The 17365-nt window shown below is 29.2% G+C and overlaps 1 protein-coding gene and 1 long non-coding RNA gene across 2 annotated transcripts in view; both read right to left on the reverse strand.

The window, feature by feature from the left end:
* Nucleotides 1–6497, reverse strand: part of LOC119674535 — a gene marked incomplete at its 5' end in the record, with an annotated part of 35035 nt that extends 28538 nt beyond the window's left edge. The window contains one exon of the mRNA XM_038085679.1: nt 6297–6497. Coding sequence (XP_037941607.1) covers nt 6297–6497 — 201 coding nt within the window. The remainder of the gene's footprint in view (nt 1–6296) is intronic.
* Nucleotides 6498–6756: 259 nt separating this feature from the next.
* On the reverse strand, nt 6757–9953 carry LOC119678292. Its single transcript, XR_005252331.1, has 2 exons — nt 9563–9953; nt 6757–6797 (listed from the first exon to the last, which is right to left on the reverse strand). It is a non-coding gene; the product is annotated as an uncharacterized LOC119678292 (long non-coding RNA).
* Nucleotides 9954–17365: the final 7412 nt, after the last annotated feature.

A 17365-nucleotide genomic window follows, 5' to 3' on the forward strand; every position in this document is an offset into this window, starting at 1 on the left:
TTCAAATGTTCCTATAAAAATCTAATTTATTTCAACTACCTATACCAAATTATATTTATTAAAATAATTAAGACAAATTAATTTTTCATTTACAAACATATTAAAGTTTTATAAAGTGTTTTTTTTTGTAACTCGCTTTAAGCTTTACATTATGTAGCATATTATATACAAACTATGTTATATAGATACACACAAAATGAAAAATTCGTTATAAGGAATATCATCCGCACTTGGTTTTATTAGAATTAAAAGCCCTGAGGTTAATTTTCATAATATATTGATTGAACTCCTTCTTTTTAATTTAAACGGTTTGTGTAGATTTTAAGCAAACAAGCCAGTTAGGTATACATGGTGACATACCTAATAGATTTAATGCAACATCATATGAGCATATTATACCATATACATACAATATTAAAAGATATTCTCATATTTTCAGAAATAACTTAAATTTGAAAATGAATAAAGCTGAAACAATCATAAATCCTTAGAAAATCATAATAAATTGAACAATTCTATGAAGTTAATTTGCACTAACAAAAATGAAAAATTTTTGCTGCACTTTCAATAATTGAATTCAAAAATTTTTGATTGCAGACCCCACAGATATGACTGCATGTACCTAATAATGGGGATGAAAAAACAATGCAGTCTGCAGATACTCAGGCAAGCTATTGCAAATGCAAAAGTGAAATTATTCTGTTGAATTTAAAATTGATTCCATTACAATATCAGGTGGACAGAGTAAAAGTATATTGTAAATGCAAAATAGTCAGACACAACTTGCAGCGAGGGTTGATGCAATGAAGTTTTACTTCTATAATGGTCGGAATGTTATCCACTGATATGTCCAATACCATGGACAACAAAGCACTCATGAACACCGTATCGAAACGGTCATGTTCAGAAAATATCCTTGGTATGAGTTCAGTTGTGTATAAATGATAAAGATTTCAGACTGACGTTGTTGCAGGCATTATGTAGTTTTTTTTCATCATTGCAAAAAAGGGGGAGAATTGTTAGAGTTAGAACTTTATGGATAAAGCTTTGGATGCAGTTTTATAAAAGATATCTACAAAATAATGAATAATGTTTTGAAGAGTTTTATAAAATACAAATCCATAGTATACGAACAACAGTATTTGTGCAGTCTATCACCCCAAATAAATGCATTTATTTTCACAAAAAAAAAAAAATACAAATAAAAAGGAAGCATCTCTTGCTGCTATTTCCAAACAGCATTTTTTAAATTTATTTACTTTTAACTTGACGATGATATATTTTCGAGTATGTACCCACTCTTAATTTTTTAGAAAATTTATGATTTATAAACGAAAAATACTGCCAATGTGAATAATCATTCAAATGAATATTAATACCCTATCGGATTATATAGAGAAGAAGTAATGATAATGAAAGAAAGGAATAGTATAATCAAGAGCTACATGACCTCTATACTCCAGATGTGGAAATTTCGACTTGATTTATAGAAAGAAATCAAAATTATCAAAATTAATATCAATCCTAACGAGATATTGAAATATATGACGGCATGGAGCCAGACTCGGCTGTTCAATCGAATCTCCGATAATATAAGTCTCACGAGACATGTTAAAAGTACTGCGAAATAATTGAAAAACCATAAAAAAGGAAAAATATGTGTCTAAAAACCACTTTCAGTAAATTGGTTTGAAACAAACAGTTTAGCAGCAGCAATTTTATCCAAATCAAGCGTTAACAGAGACCAACTTGTGCCGAATGAATAGACTATCAAAAATAAAAGAAGGAAAGGTTAAGGATTACACAGAATGATTGACTACAACGCAAGCAAGCTCGCAACCTTGATGTTATAGAGCCACAGATAGCACAGAAAGATTGAATATAACAAGTGTCAATCTTTCAACTCCACAGATCAAATGGAGGTGGACCCATTCTAAGTAGCAAGTTTTGGAGCGTGTTTATTGTTTTTATTAACAATATTTAATACCTTTATTTGATAAATATATCGCTATTTCAGACTGACAGACCACTGTATCATATCAATAAAATAGACAGTATATTTGATGGCTACACTGGTAATATCGGCAAAACATTTGAAGACGGAAATCTTCAAAGATGTCTATGCAATCTTGCTAGTAACATGCAGTGACAGATTAAGTGTATAACACCTTCATCTTTGTCATCTTATAACAGTGGAAACTATTAAAAATAGTACCCAATCGATGTACTTGCCCGTACCACACTGTTCTATTAGTACCGCAATTACGTTGGGCAGAGACTGGTAAACAAGATTGCTCTATTATATTCTGATAATAGGCGGACGCATTCCACTGTAAGTAAACGAGTGCTCTCATCTATTTAAATTTATATTTTTTGGAAATTATATATTAATTCTGGTCACTTTTGTCGCCAATAAACACACGAACTTCTCTTCATAATATAATAAAATGTTGTAAAAACAGAACCAAGAAATAAATTTACTACTTGACTATCACTGCAAATAATCCTGTTAAATTCTGTGCCTAAAAAATGCTACAATGCTGTGGTAAAAAATATTCTCAAACTAACTACCAACTACGAAAAATATAGAATCAAAAACTCTTTCTAGGTAGTTCTGGCTTGAATGAACCTAGATTTCTAGATACTAATCTTCTTGATCTCAATACTCTCCCCTAAATTAAATTGCTAAATTAAAGTTTTTCACACTACCCTCCAGAGCAGTATTAGTAGCTGACAGGTAGTTAAGAAGTGTCCATCATCTTTTACTACACCCACCTATATCAAGGCAAAAATGCTTTCTAAGTAGCTATTAAGTGTCCACCGATCTTTCACTACACCCACTTCCATCAGCTTCCGATACAACTAATTCAATTTTCAATTTACCTAATAAGTTAACTTAATATCAAATATTTTATAAATTTCATATAATTACTTCGTCTATATAATTTTGCCACTCCACATAAATTTGTGAGGCATTTAGTCTGGTCTTATTGAGAATAATACTACTATAATATATAAGCTCTCAACCCACTTGGTGTACGCATAAAAACTCTTAATTACGATAGTGTACGAAAATCGGCTGAATTTTTCCCTTTGCACAACATCTCGTGTCATTTAAAATTGTACTTAACCCATTGCCTGACAATGTTGCGAAAACGCAACAATTTTAACGCTGTATTCAGCAATTTTTTAAAATTTAATTAAAAGGTTTTTGTGCTTATAGTTTTTTTTGTACAATAGGACTATGATTTATCTACAATATATAATTTTTTTTTTGACCTGAATTGTATAGATACAATTTAATGGAAGATTTTGCAGAGCCGTCTTTGTGTTATTTTAAAATTATACGACTTTTGCTTATTTTTATCCATGTGTTATATAAATGGAGAAAATTTGTGTTAATTTTTTACCTAAATCTTAATTACAATAGTGTATTCTAGCGAATCTATATAAATTGTAAGCTATTTGGTGATATATGTACGTTACACAAACTCTCAAAGTCAGGTGTTGCGAAAACGCAACAATGTCAAGAAACGAGTACTAAAGTTTTTTTCCGGTAAAGAAACTATTGCTTGTAACAGGTAGTCTCAATTAATTTTTTAGCGTAATAGCAATTAAATAATAAGCTTGCTCCAACTTATCACGATAAATATTCCCATGTTTTAAAATATTTAATGTTATCTTATGATTTTTTATGGTATTTCAGTATAATTTTTTACTTCTTCTTAGAAACTGTACAATGTTGGTGTATAAATATAAATTATTGAATAAATACACTAAGACTTTTAATACAGTCATTAGATTCAAATCAACATTTCTAGTGTCAATTTAATATTCAGCCTTAAAACATTAGTGTTAAAATAAGTGAACAACGAAAGTTTTTATCTATGTGTGATATTGAAGATATTTTGATGGGATCTAATGATATTGATTCCCCTGATAGTACACGCATTACTATCTTGCCTCCGCCCAATGTCGATAACCAGAGTGATGCGGAGGAATTAGATGACACGTTGATGGAGGATGGAGAACAACTACCAAATGAAGTAGCAGGTGAATTAGAAATGGTTTTCAATTATACGGCCGATGAAGTTGAAACTAACGTATCAAAAAAAAAAAACAAAAAAGAAAAACTAAAGTAGTCCAAAATTTATAAATATAAATGTAAATGTAAAGGACATATCTAAGCAGCTACGAGGAACAAGTGATGCGGTATACAATGTCGACAACAATGTATATTTATGTCGATGGAATGACAATTCTGTAGTTACAGTAGCATCACACAACATCGCAACTCTTCCTATGCAAACTACCAAAGGCTATATTAGAAAAGAGAAGAAAATGGGTAATATCAGCATGCCAAACATTATAAGCCATTATAATAAAACAATGGGTGGCGTTGATCTCTTTGACAATACTATAAACAATTACCGAATACGGATTCGAGGAAAAAAATGGTACTGGCCTCTTATAACTAATGGACTTGATGCAGCGATGGTTAACGCTTGGAAACTTCATTGCATTTTTCAAAAAAATGTTAAAAAAAGGCAATTATATCACAAGCTGACTTCCATGTAGAAGTAACAGAATATTTGCTAATAACAGAGGATCAGATTTTCGACACCCAAACATGCCAACATCATCAAGATACGACAATGTTGATCATAGAGTATCCCAAACACCTAACAGACAAAGGTGTAAATTGTGTCGCAGTCAAACCATATATAACTGTACCAAATGTAATGTTGCTTTGCACCCTAAGTGTTTTATAAATTATCAAAACAAGTGAATTAAATGTTCAAAAAACACACAAAAAATAAAAAATTAATAATATTAAAACATCAAAACTTTTTGGTATGTGAACCTTTATTCTGACAATGTTGCGAAAACGCAACAGTGGGTGCAGCCTAAACTGGGCGGGTTAGCAAAAAAAAAAAATTTTTTTTTCTTAATTAGGACTACATAAGTGCACAAGTAAAACGGCTTTAAGAAATTCCGCCTCCTTCTAGTAGCGTCAGATAATGGGTTAATGTACAACGCCTAAAGGCCTACTATAAGTCAGGCAACTAAACGACTTACTCTTCATACGTGCACGAGTGATAATAAATGATGCTTAGAAAGGATGCTTAAATTGTTGCTCCTTGTAAGCGAAAGCAACGTTTTTTTTTATTGCAAAAAAGCAGCAACAAAAATTTTCTTACATTTCCCTTTTTCACCTTTCTTTGCTTTGTCAACTCTTGTACAGACCCTTACATAGATTTTTATACCTTAACTGGGTATTTTTTGCCTTGGTATTTTACTAGAAGTATGCAACAGTGGTTGGTTGGTTGGTTGGTATTCGTTATGACATCAAGAAGAGGAAAATATGACTTAAGAGCATTTTATAGTATTTAACGTTGAGAGCACGTATTCAGTTATTCAAGTTGTACTCAAGTTGTTTTCTCCAGCAATATATTTGAGTATTAAAATATACAAAAATATAAGTTATCATATTATAAATACTTAAGCTCTCTGTGTTAGTGTCATAAACAATAATATAGTACGAAATTTTTTTGGTGCATTTGAGCGAAATGCATTTTTTTCACTATAAAATCTACCAAAAAGGCTACTTGTTTTTCGTGGTGAATAAATGCGCCAAAATAGGAATAGACATATGACCACTGAAAAGTGTTTTTATCAGTTAAAAAGCATTGCCAGTCAAGATTTATAGAGATTTATGAAATCAGATGATATGAAATGAAAGGGGGAAGTTGATAGCTTCTATTTAAACAGTTTGCTAAATTAATTAAAAATAAATTAATTTATAATGCAATTTTCTGTGTAAGCCCAACAAAATTTCAATTTTATTACTTGGCGTCAAATTTCATATTTAATCTTACTGAGTTTTGAGGCTCCTACTATTTATAATCGTAAAGTTATAGAGGCTTTTAATTTGTTGATTAATCTCATATTTCATAAAAATCGATTTTTCCAACCCTCAACTTGTTTTATTTACGTTTCTATGTGACTGTGACTGTGAAGCTATTCATCTACATGAAGTAAGCAAACTCAATTTTTGGCAGATATTTTGTTTACGGTATTGGAGTTTGGACTATTCCAAAGGAGTAAGAAGAATACAAATATATAGTAGTGTATATGATGATAGCAACTGGAAAGTAAATAATTTTAAGTACTTTACATTTAATACATTTCGTTTGGATGTGCACAGTACATACCGAGTATCACGCTTAATGTCTTATCAAATTTATTAAGTAAATAATAAAATATACAAATGCTAAAAAAAAAATTTAACTTACCCTGGCATGCATATGGGGATCACTTTCACCTGGTTGCTGTACCCCAGTGCGTATTTTCTTATTTTGCGGCCCGTCAGTAACGATACCGCCGCCTCCACCTCCGCCACTACCATTACTAGCGCCGTTATAAGGCATTGTGGTCGCCGTTGCGTAGTTTATATCCGAAATCACTTGTGGATGAATTATTTTGGCGATTTTACTTTAACCGTGTGTCAGACAAAAAAATTAAACGCTTAAACGCGCCGTTAACGTTCACCTAAACACTTTAACTTGTTTAGGTAAATGGTATACCGGCAAATTCGGTATACAAATACACAACAAATATATACGACAAAATGAGTTTACCGCTTTATATGTATTATTACAGATGTACCGTTAAGACACAGTGCAACTGTCTCTGAGTTTTTTTTTTACGTCTGATTTTGTAACACTGAGCTGTTATTTATGTTGTTCTTGTTTGTTGTTCTTGTAGTTTTTGATGAGGTTACGTTTGTTAGTCAGCTGTTATGCGAGTGTTGAGTAAGTATATGAAATGGAAGAGTAAGAAAAATACATATAAGATTTACATAAAAAATTTTTATTAAAAATTTGCAATTTTCAAATGCTATATAAATATAAGATAATAAGAATAAAAAAATATAAAAAACTAATCTTTTTTGAAGAAATAAACTACCTTAGAGAAATGTGCTCTTAAGATGACAATAAGCCACAGTCGAAATATTAATGAAAATAAAAGTAATTTAAAAATATATATTATTTAAACAACTGACCAATTAGCATGTTGCAAAAATAAAAATAATCGATAAAAAATGTTGATAATTAAAACAATTAATTATAAATAAAATCAATTCTTAAAGCACAATTTTAAATTTTTAATATAATGCAACTATTGCCTTTCTTATAGTAAATATTCTCTGATATTTAAGGGTTTCACTAGTTATTTACACGTCTTCGTAATAATAAAAGGTATATATTATATTTTTATAAAACATAAATTTAAAAAATTTACTAATAATTTATTAAATTTTATAAATTTATTAATATTTCTTTATTAAAACTTCAAATCAAATAAATAATGAATTATGCTTAAATGAGGTTTTTATTGTGTTTATATATTAAATATACATATTTTCATATATATATAATATTCAGTCATTCATTTATAAATCGCTGTTTTAAAACCATAGCATGGGTTTTATATACTATCCTTCCGCGTGGAGGATATAACGTGGACTCATAATACTACCAAGAAAATAGTTTCTGCTACGATTTTAGAACACATATATTAAAATAATTCATTAATATTTAAAAATGACTTTTTTTCTAATAATCTCACCAAGCTCTGAATCTTCATACTTTTCACAAAATTAATTTCACATTTGAACAACTAGCAAAAAAAAAATTACAAAAAATATTTATTTACGAAATTTTTATATTTTAACAAAACAATTTTTTAACTTTTTTAAATTATTTCTAAATTATTTAAAACTCAATGAATCCGTATTAAAATTTTCTATCAAGCAACAATTTTTACTGCAGTAAACGCTTATTTCCCTGAGTTTAAGAAAAACAACTCTGTATCTATCACAGAAAAACCTAGATTAAATTGACAGAATCCACAAACATATTTTTAATTAAAGAAAAAAATGTAAAGCACACAAAAACTTTAATAAACATTTTTGGAAATATATATTCACAATTAAAGTAAAAAAAATAGTTGTAGCAAAAATTGATAACACTTATAACAACGTTGCTATTTTTACTTGAATAAAAGAAATAACTGTAAAAAGAAAATGCGGCACAAGCCAAACGTCAAAAAATACGAAAATCTAATTCTTAATAAAGGAGCAATATAAAGTTCTGTAAATAAACCGCGGCAAAATTTTTGTTTGAAAAAAGTTTTTCCATTTATATTTTGCACACAAAATAAACTTTTCGAATAACCACCCTTAAATTACCAATATTATTTAGTTATTTTATGGAACTACACTGAAAAGTGGGGAGCTCAGACGAAAAGAAATATAGAAAACTTTCTTTCAAGATAATTTTTTTTTGCAACTAAACTTCTTAACAAATTTATTATATTAAATTATATGTGATTTATTTATTTATTAATTAAAACACAAGCATATTTACTAACTGAAATTCATTTCCATGCTTTTCTATGTTAATTTAGTTTGTACCGTTTTAATAAGATATTTTCACCTTTTTTCACTTTACTGTTATGTGTCGGCGACGAAGTTGCACAAAAATGGCAGAAACTTTTCCGAACATGAAATTAATACAAAATATCAATTTTAATACAATTTTCAGAGTTGATATTTTTACTACGTATGAGTACTCGAAATGTGCCTATTTAGTTTAAAAAAATATTTATACAATAAATAATTACTTTTTCTTTACTTAATTTAATAAAAAAAACTAAACAAAACTGACTGCAAACAACCGACGGCGTGGACGCTAGACGAATGAATGTTATAGCAACCCCAATATATAGTGTGTGGGCAGAGTTAAGGGGTTGCTAATGCGCGTTAGTGTGAGAGCTTCAAATATATTTTAGAAAGCTTTGTGGAAAAAGCAAGCAGCAGCTTTTAGTCTTTAATCTATCAATGCAAACCAATACGAATGCTTACTTACTTTCATATTAAATAACGAAAGGCAATACTGAAAGCAACATGGAAAAGGAGTATAAAATGCACTGCTATTTTACAAGTTCAGCAGTTTGAGAGCTATTTTCTTATGTTGTTATACGTGTATGTATATGTGTTTAAAGCAAAATAGGTATGCTCCAAACTTGCGCTGCAGGAGAAAAACGTTTAGCACATGAGTAAAACCTTATTAAACATTATAAAAACTGCATGGAAAAAGTTGATATAACAAACAAAAACAAAATGGCATAAAATCAAATTAGAAAGAAAATTAATATAAACGTTGGTTGTATCAACTTGTAAGGCAACAATTGTCTTTGTTGTTGTTGTTGTTTTTTTTTGCAGTTAGCAGTTTTTATCTATGGTGAATGAAACAAGTTTAATGATAGTAAAAAAAAAAAAGAAAAACGAAAAAAACAAAATTTTCATGCCTAATATAATGTGAACAAGTGGACACTTTTTGCTTTTTCTAAGCATATAAAATTTGATATTTTCAATTTTACAATTTCATTTTAAAACATAAATATTTTTTATTTAAATTTTTATGCATTTTATGCATAAACACTTTTTCTTTAATAACGTTTTTGATTATCACCTTTTCGATTTTTCAACACTCACTTATTTCGCGAAAAAAAGACCGCTCGGAAAATTTTTACAACGTATATATCCAGTATATAATTTATTTATATTCCTCAAATTATATGAAGCGGAACAATTTTACTTTAATAAATTTTTTTCTGTTTTCAATATATGTATGATTAAACGAAAAAGTTAGACCGTAGTAATTATCTTTCTTTTTAATTTGTTTGAAAACAATTTGCTTTTTGATGTTAAACCGTTATACACCTCCGTTTCGCTATAAAGTACAATTCGTACTGAATTTAGCTCCAATGAGAAAATGTAATGACATGTACTTGCACAGATTTTTGTGTGAGTGCACATAAAAAGAGCAATTGGCTCACACATGCGTTCAAGTTCGCCGCGAAAATTTTGTTAACTTTGTGGCAAAAAAGCACTTTTTAATTTCGCTGCCTTCTTAACAGTGGGTTCAGTTATATTAAATTAGTTGTTATTTTAAAAGGATGTTCTTTTAGTAATTTGTAAAATTAATTAATTCGATTTTGAGTGAAGTGTGATTTTAGAAATATAGTGTATGTCGGGTAAGTTTTAAAGTAGTTATACATAATATTACTTTAAATGTTAAAAAAAATTAAAAGTGTATATGAATGAATAATGAAATTATATAAGTCGTCATAAATGATATATCCGATTTACTTATTTTTTAAGTAATAATTAAACAATTAATAAATTCATTACACTATTATAAATATAAAAAAATTAATTTTTAAGATATATAAAAATTTTTTCTAAAAAACTTTTTTTTCTGATATGTTATAGGTAAATGATTATATATGTACTATAAAAAACTGTTGATGTACTCAGTCCTTAATTAGTTTTTATGTGACAATATTATAGAAACAAATTACACTTAGAGGTTTACCTAATGACTAATCACCAAGTTCGGTGTAAATGTTAATTATGGATATTATATTGAAATTATGCCAAATTAAGATTAAAATAGAGCTAAGATTATTAATATTACTGTAACCAATGCTTCAAATGCCTATTAGTTTGTAAATAAATTAGTAATTTAAAAAAATTATTTTGATTTGATGACTTTATTTTGAATAATGTAATATTATAAAAAACGGTTAAACACATTTATTTCTCGACAAAGTTGTAAAGGAAAAATTTTAAACCAACTAGATTTCTTTATTTGGTTTATGTTAAATAAAAGTTTATTTATTTTGATTTACATTTCTCTACTTTTTTTTTGAAATACCTTAAAATTTAAATTCAATTTAAATTTTGTAAAACATTTTAAACTTTAGTTGTTGTTTTGCCGAATGTCAACAAACTTATTAGACCTTGTAAATATATTATTTTCTGCAGAATAATGTCACAGTTTGTCTTAAGACTTTGGCGGGGTATAGACAAAGTGTTAAGTGTTCTTTTTTAACAAAATAAAAATTCACAACTTTCTTTAACTCTTTTAATAAACTAAATACTCAACACAAATTCAAATTTTGAAATTATTCTGTTGAAATGTTATGAATATAAAATAATAATAATGTTATTTTAGTAAAATAATATAAAAAAAAAAGTTTTTTTCTATATCAAAATACAAATTAATTGCGTTCTTATATAATTAAATCATTTATATTTTACAACTATACACAAATTATTCTAGTTGACATGTCAAGTTTTATTTAATTCAACTCTGTAAAACCTTTTTCTTTGATTTCATTTTTTGTCCAGTATGTAACTGTTCACTTACAATCAAATCATTTGCGGCGAATATATCGTTTATGCGTTCAAAATGAGTATACAACGAACGGTAAATTTATAGCACTGAATTACATTTTTCTACTAAGAAACAAAGCATAAACGGGAAAACAACAATCACTTGCTCCCTTACTCCAATAAAACTATGTGCAAGAATTACTAAGCGAATTTTACTGAAAGACATGCGCAAAACAACTGCATGCATTATTGTTTCCATCAAAACCAAAAACAAGAAACCAAAAAAAAAACGCAAAAAATTACATAAAAGAAACGGCAAAAAGTCTTTCATATGATTACATACTAACAAGTGAGAGTAAGAAAAATTTAATAACAATAAAGAGGAATTTTATATTGGGGCGAATGCATGCATGTAAATATATTGCAACGGAATTCGCGGCAAAAGCATTCAAACCTGTTTGTCTGTGTTTGTGTAGTGAAATCTTTTATGTATTTGAAAATGGCATGGAGAGAGAGAAAATTTTCGTAAACTCAAAAATAAAAGAGTAAGTAAAATTGTAAACTAAGTGTTCTGGTAGCGCGAGTGCCATATAGCTATATAGCAAACACAAAATACAGTTAACTTTTGTTGTTGATGTTGATGCTTTGAATTTGCACAGCATATGTTGTTGCTCTGCTGGTGTTTCATTTTATTTGTTGTGCTTTGAGACTTGCGTGGGATTGTTGTCAAACAAAAAATTATAAGTGCAGCGAATTGGCGGTAGATTTTCTGCCTTCTTATTTTGTATCTGATAAGCACTCATCATGTGCACATATCGGAAAAGCTTTTCATTTTACTTAATTTTTTTTTTTTGCTTTTAAATAAGTTTGTTTACACATTAGCGTAATATTAAAAATAAATACAAATAAAAAAATTTAATTTATGAAAGATGTTTAAATAAACTTTTATTACTGTTGTATTATTATTTATAAGCAAAATATATGTATAAATATACAAATCGAAGTATATAACTGATTTTGTTAGTTGCTAGTTGTTGTTAGTTGTTGGATCCCAAATAAAAAAAAAAGACAACTATCTATGTATTGTTTATCAAACCTATGATCTAAATATGTAAACCTAAGAAATAAATAATTTTAACTCATGTTACACAAATCTTATTGATCGATAGAATTTTATTTACTTTCTATATTACACCTTTAATTTAGGCTCTACGTAAGGGTGCTCTTAATAATATTACATAATTACTGATGTAAGGGAGACTTTAAACACACTAACATATTAGATACTATTATTATTTACGAATAAGTTATTAATGGTGTAAGATGAGGATTCCAGTTGTTCACAGCACGCGGCGATCAACCAACAAATGACTAACTGCTTTTCTTTCAAATTCGCGTTCATCAGGGTTGCCATCATCTTATACTCACGAAAAAACATAGTACTTTCTGTCAACAAAGAAATTTTCTGAGCATCTTAGAATCCCCTTCACTATTGACAAATATCGAGAGAAAAATTTTTCGAAAAATTTTTGATCTCTTACGGAATGATGATATGTACAATCTATTGTGGAAAAAAGTGCTCCAGCTAATAAAAAATTCAAGTTGATACCTTTTATGGAAAACGTGGTAAAGAACATGTGCATCTTCGTTTAAAGGATCAGGTGACCAACGATATAAAGGAACTTGGTATTACCAACTGGCAATAGCAAACCTCTGATCGGGCTGGCTGACAAAGGCAACTAGATGCGGCCAACGATGACTCAGGTCCGTAACAACCAACGAATTAAATAGAAAATAGTATAGAAATAAACAGGGTACCGGTTCCTAACGGATAGGAGCACCGCCACCATAGTTGGTCTTTTGTGCTGCAAGTAAGTAAGTGATTATAAGAGCATGAACATTTTTGTTTATTTATCATATTTAATTAGTGTGCAGAATAAAAATATTTTTAGAATACCTCACTTACCAATCAATTTCTTTCAGTTTTTTTGCTTAGTTGAAGCGATTTTATAACGAAACTCAAACTTCTGTTGTTTTTGCATTTCGAAAAAATTCAATCATCGACACTTGTGCAGCATATATTATGTTGAGCTCTTTCCGAGTTAGTGCATCTAGGCACTTTTACTCTTTGATAGCTAGGGGGTTTCTGCGGAGTCCCACCCATCTCTCTGACTAATTTATGTATTTCCCGTAGCTTCGTAATTATGCAATGACTGATCTAAGATCTGCGTACCAGTCCATGCGGTTAGTGATTACTCTGAGATTTGATAGATTTGATTTGCAGAGTCCCACCCATCTCTCTGACTAATTTGTGTATTTCTCGTAGCTTCGTAATTATTCAATGACTGATCTAAGATCTGCGTACCGCTTCATGCGGTTAGTGATTACTCTGAGATTTGATAAAGCTAAGTAGGGCAGTTTTCGCATATAGCTTCAGGGCTCTATACCTTACATATTTTTTGACCGAATCAATTTTGTCTCTTAGCATGTGATTCGTGCGGATGTAGCATGGCACTTTGAGAGTCTTCGGAGAGCCTGAATTTAAGCAACTTGCAGTTTCTGGATAGTGGAGTTGGCAGCATATAGCAGCATTAAAATATATTATAATATAATAAATATATTGACTCTAAAGAAATTTAAGTAAGTAATATCTATACTAATTATATGATTTAGTATTCATAAGCACAAATATTAGAAAGTTCTTTAGAAATAAATAAATTATAAATTAATAATTATTAATATTAATAAATTATTATTATTATTTAATTATTTTTATTAGAGTACACATTTGAAATTGATAGATTCATTTCAAATAAATGCCGCATTAAGTTGAACCGGATTCCATAGCTAATCTTTTATGTTATAATAAGTATTGTAAACTGTGGAATAATCCAAAGAGCGGTTGTATACCAAAGAATTTTGTAACAGATTCTCTATGTAGACATATATAGTAATTATTATATTAACTTTTATTCTTAAAAAAATAAACATAAACAATTTCAAATAATTAAAAGTTAAGAGAATAATATATCTTTTCCAGTACTGTACGGACTTCTTTGTCATTACAACAACGAGGGATTTAAATTCTTATCAACTTCTTTGCCAACATATTTGCCAAAAAAACAACTCAAGGAACGGCGGAAGTTTTTTACGTCAGTTGAAAGCAAATATTTTCTAAGTAGTTAATAATGCTATTACTGATAAAGAAGGCAGAAACTCACAGCATCAACTCTAATTGAAGTATCTACAACAACAATAGAAAAAAAATCAAATGAAGTAAACGCGCATGAACTTCGAAGTGCACACAAATGAGATACTTTAAAATATATTTTCGCCCTTGGTATAGTAATTTGGCACAAAATATTACATTTTCGCATACAAACTGAAATTTTTAGATAAAAAATATACAAGAATTTTATGAAAAATGTAACTTTATGAGCCTTCGAAAGAGGAAGTACCGATAAATCCATTAGAATGCTTATCACAGTAATACGAGTAACATCCTCGAAGCAGAAACTCATGAGCTCTGAAGCTCATTTTCCACCGCTAAGAAAAATGCATAACATTTAAAAGTTATCAAATTCTTTTAATTTTGATAAGGAAGCATATGGTACCTCCTTAACATCCTTCATGTTTACTTACTGATGAGATAGCAGTAAACATTTAGCAAGGAACATTTAACTCAACCCATGTACTTTACTTAAGTGAATCTCGATGACTAATTACTTTTCTATAGTGAAATTTAAAATATTCACTTCTTCATTCACAAGCAGGTACAAGGAACACATAACAATTTTTGAAATTTTTTATTATTTAAAATATGAATTTATTATTTTAAATGTAATTTTTATTTTAATAATTTTATTTGCAAAATATTTAAATTTTAATTTTCCATCTAACATTTAGTTGTCTAATAGTAGTCAATATTCGAAGTCATTATTCAAACTGTATGTATCTATCTTTTGGAATACTATAGAGAAAATGGGTATATGATGTTTCGACAGTTTATTAACATTCAAAAATTAATTGTGTTCTTGAAAACATTAAGAACACAATTTGGTATTTGAGTTCTACATAAAGGCAAATTTTTAATTTAGTATTATCCGAATATATAATTTTCCAAGGAACTACGATGTATCAGTTTTTACGAATAGTTTAAAAATGGACTGAGGGGTAAAAACGAAAAATGCACATCATTTGCAAACATTAACCATTAATTCTTAGTCAAACTAATGAACCCACCGTTTTTTAGGTTAAAATGTTAGCGATTAGGAAGCCACGCCTGCTTGCATATTGATGCAAGTCACATCAAGAACAAGTAATAGTGTGACCATTTTAATTGACAACCAAGCGGGTATTGAAGCGCTTAAATTCTTCAAAATCAAAGCTAGTTAATGAATGTAGAGTGAAAATTGGCCAGGTAAGCTGGTTAACATCACTCTCATCTAGGTTCCAAACATAGGAACAATAAAACTGCTTCACTAAATGTATCTCTAGAGGTGCCGTTTTATGCTTGACTCTAGAGATTGTTTAATAGAAGTACTAACCTCTATTTTGTTAAATGTGCCGATAATAAATGGAAGGCACCTCTTTCCATGGTGATAAGTTCAGATCAGACAAGAAATTTATTTGAAGAAACCGCGTGAATACTGCAAAGCTTGGCAAGGAAACTGCGCAGTCCTTTTAATACTTATTGAAGATCTTATGGAAAGTTACAAAAACCTGACACTATTATGAAACTATTACTATTGTATGTCTGGTTCCAACTTTTAAAAGAAATTTGTTTTTAGGGAAGCACTTTTTTGACAGTTTCTCAGACTGTTCATCGGTAAGAACCATATACCTACTAAATTATTCAAATTTGATGATATGGATTTAATTTTTGACTTTTTATATCTAAAAATTTATAGACATATTATAAATTATAGAAAAATTTATAGACATATTATAAATTATAGACAGGTGAACGTTATCTGCTGACTTGCCACTGCACACAACCAACCAACGAAGCATTATGCGAATGTTCAGTAGTTACAGACGTTGACTTGAGCAAAAAGATAGATAGTAATGGTCGGATACGGATCGATAATGTTTAAAAATTTTAATATCTCTTAGCTAAGCTCTCGATACAGAGGTTCTTGAGTGAGTCCATCGATCTGGCATATCAAGGTAGTCTCACAGTGCTTTTGAGTGGCTGGAATTGACAACACTGAATGCGTTTGAGAAAAGTCTAGAGCCTTGCCATAAACAAGGCAGCCGTGCAATTCTCTGCTCTTACTATTTGTTTATAAACATACAATTTATTTTTTAGATTAAGCTTGCGATTATTTAAAAGGGAAAGGGGATGTTAAAGTGTCTTATAGCGTGATTTTGCTTAAAACGCATGTAGTTGTTCCAGAAACACTTTTTCTCGAAAGTAAAGCCCAAGTATTTCAGGCTATGTTGAAAACTTAAACTATTTATACAATATATATTTATTTTTAGTTGCGAACTTAGGACGCGTACCATATAGCTCACCCTAATCGTGACATTGCCTGTTCAGATAGTTACGTCAAAATTAAAATTGTTGTTGCTTTCAATGCAAATAAAAAAATTGAGAGTGAGAGCAACAAACAAAATGTCGGTTTACATTTGATCATGGTGACGAGGCTCAGTAATAAATGTCAGAATTTCCGTCTTTTTGGAGCGAATTACTACAATTTGAAAACATTTTGCAGAAAAAATCCCAGGAAGCAACACAGTAGAGTTCATATAAAGCTAATAATTAAATTTTAAAGAAAAGGGTATAGTTTTGTAAGTATTGTTAATAACCTTTATAAGAAAATATAATAATAAATTCACATTTTTCCATTACCATTCAAATTTAGGTACAACCAAGAAGTACAATAGTAATAGGAAAAATTGTACTTTGGGGTTGTCACGAAAATGTATCTTAAAATACATCTTATGCAGAGTGTCATAAAAATTGCGATAATTAGCTTCTAAAAGACACAAAAGTTGACATTTATTACTGAATTTATATTTGGCTCTCATGACCAAATTTGAATCGACATATTGTTTTTTTTGTCACTCTCAATTTTATAATTTGCATTCAAAACAACAACAATTTTGATTTTG

Source organism: Teleopsis dalmanni, chromosome 2 (assembly GCF_002237135.1).
Source record: "Teleopsis dalmanni isolate 2A chromosome 2, ASM223713v2, whole genome shotgun sequence".
In the NCBI taxonomy this organism is placed as follows: domain Eukaryota; kingdom Metazoa; phylum Arthropoda; class Insecta; order Diptera; family Diopsidae; genus Teleopsis; species Teleopsis dalmanni.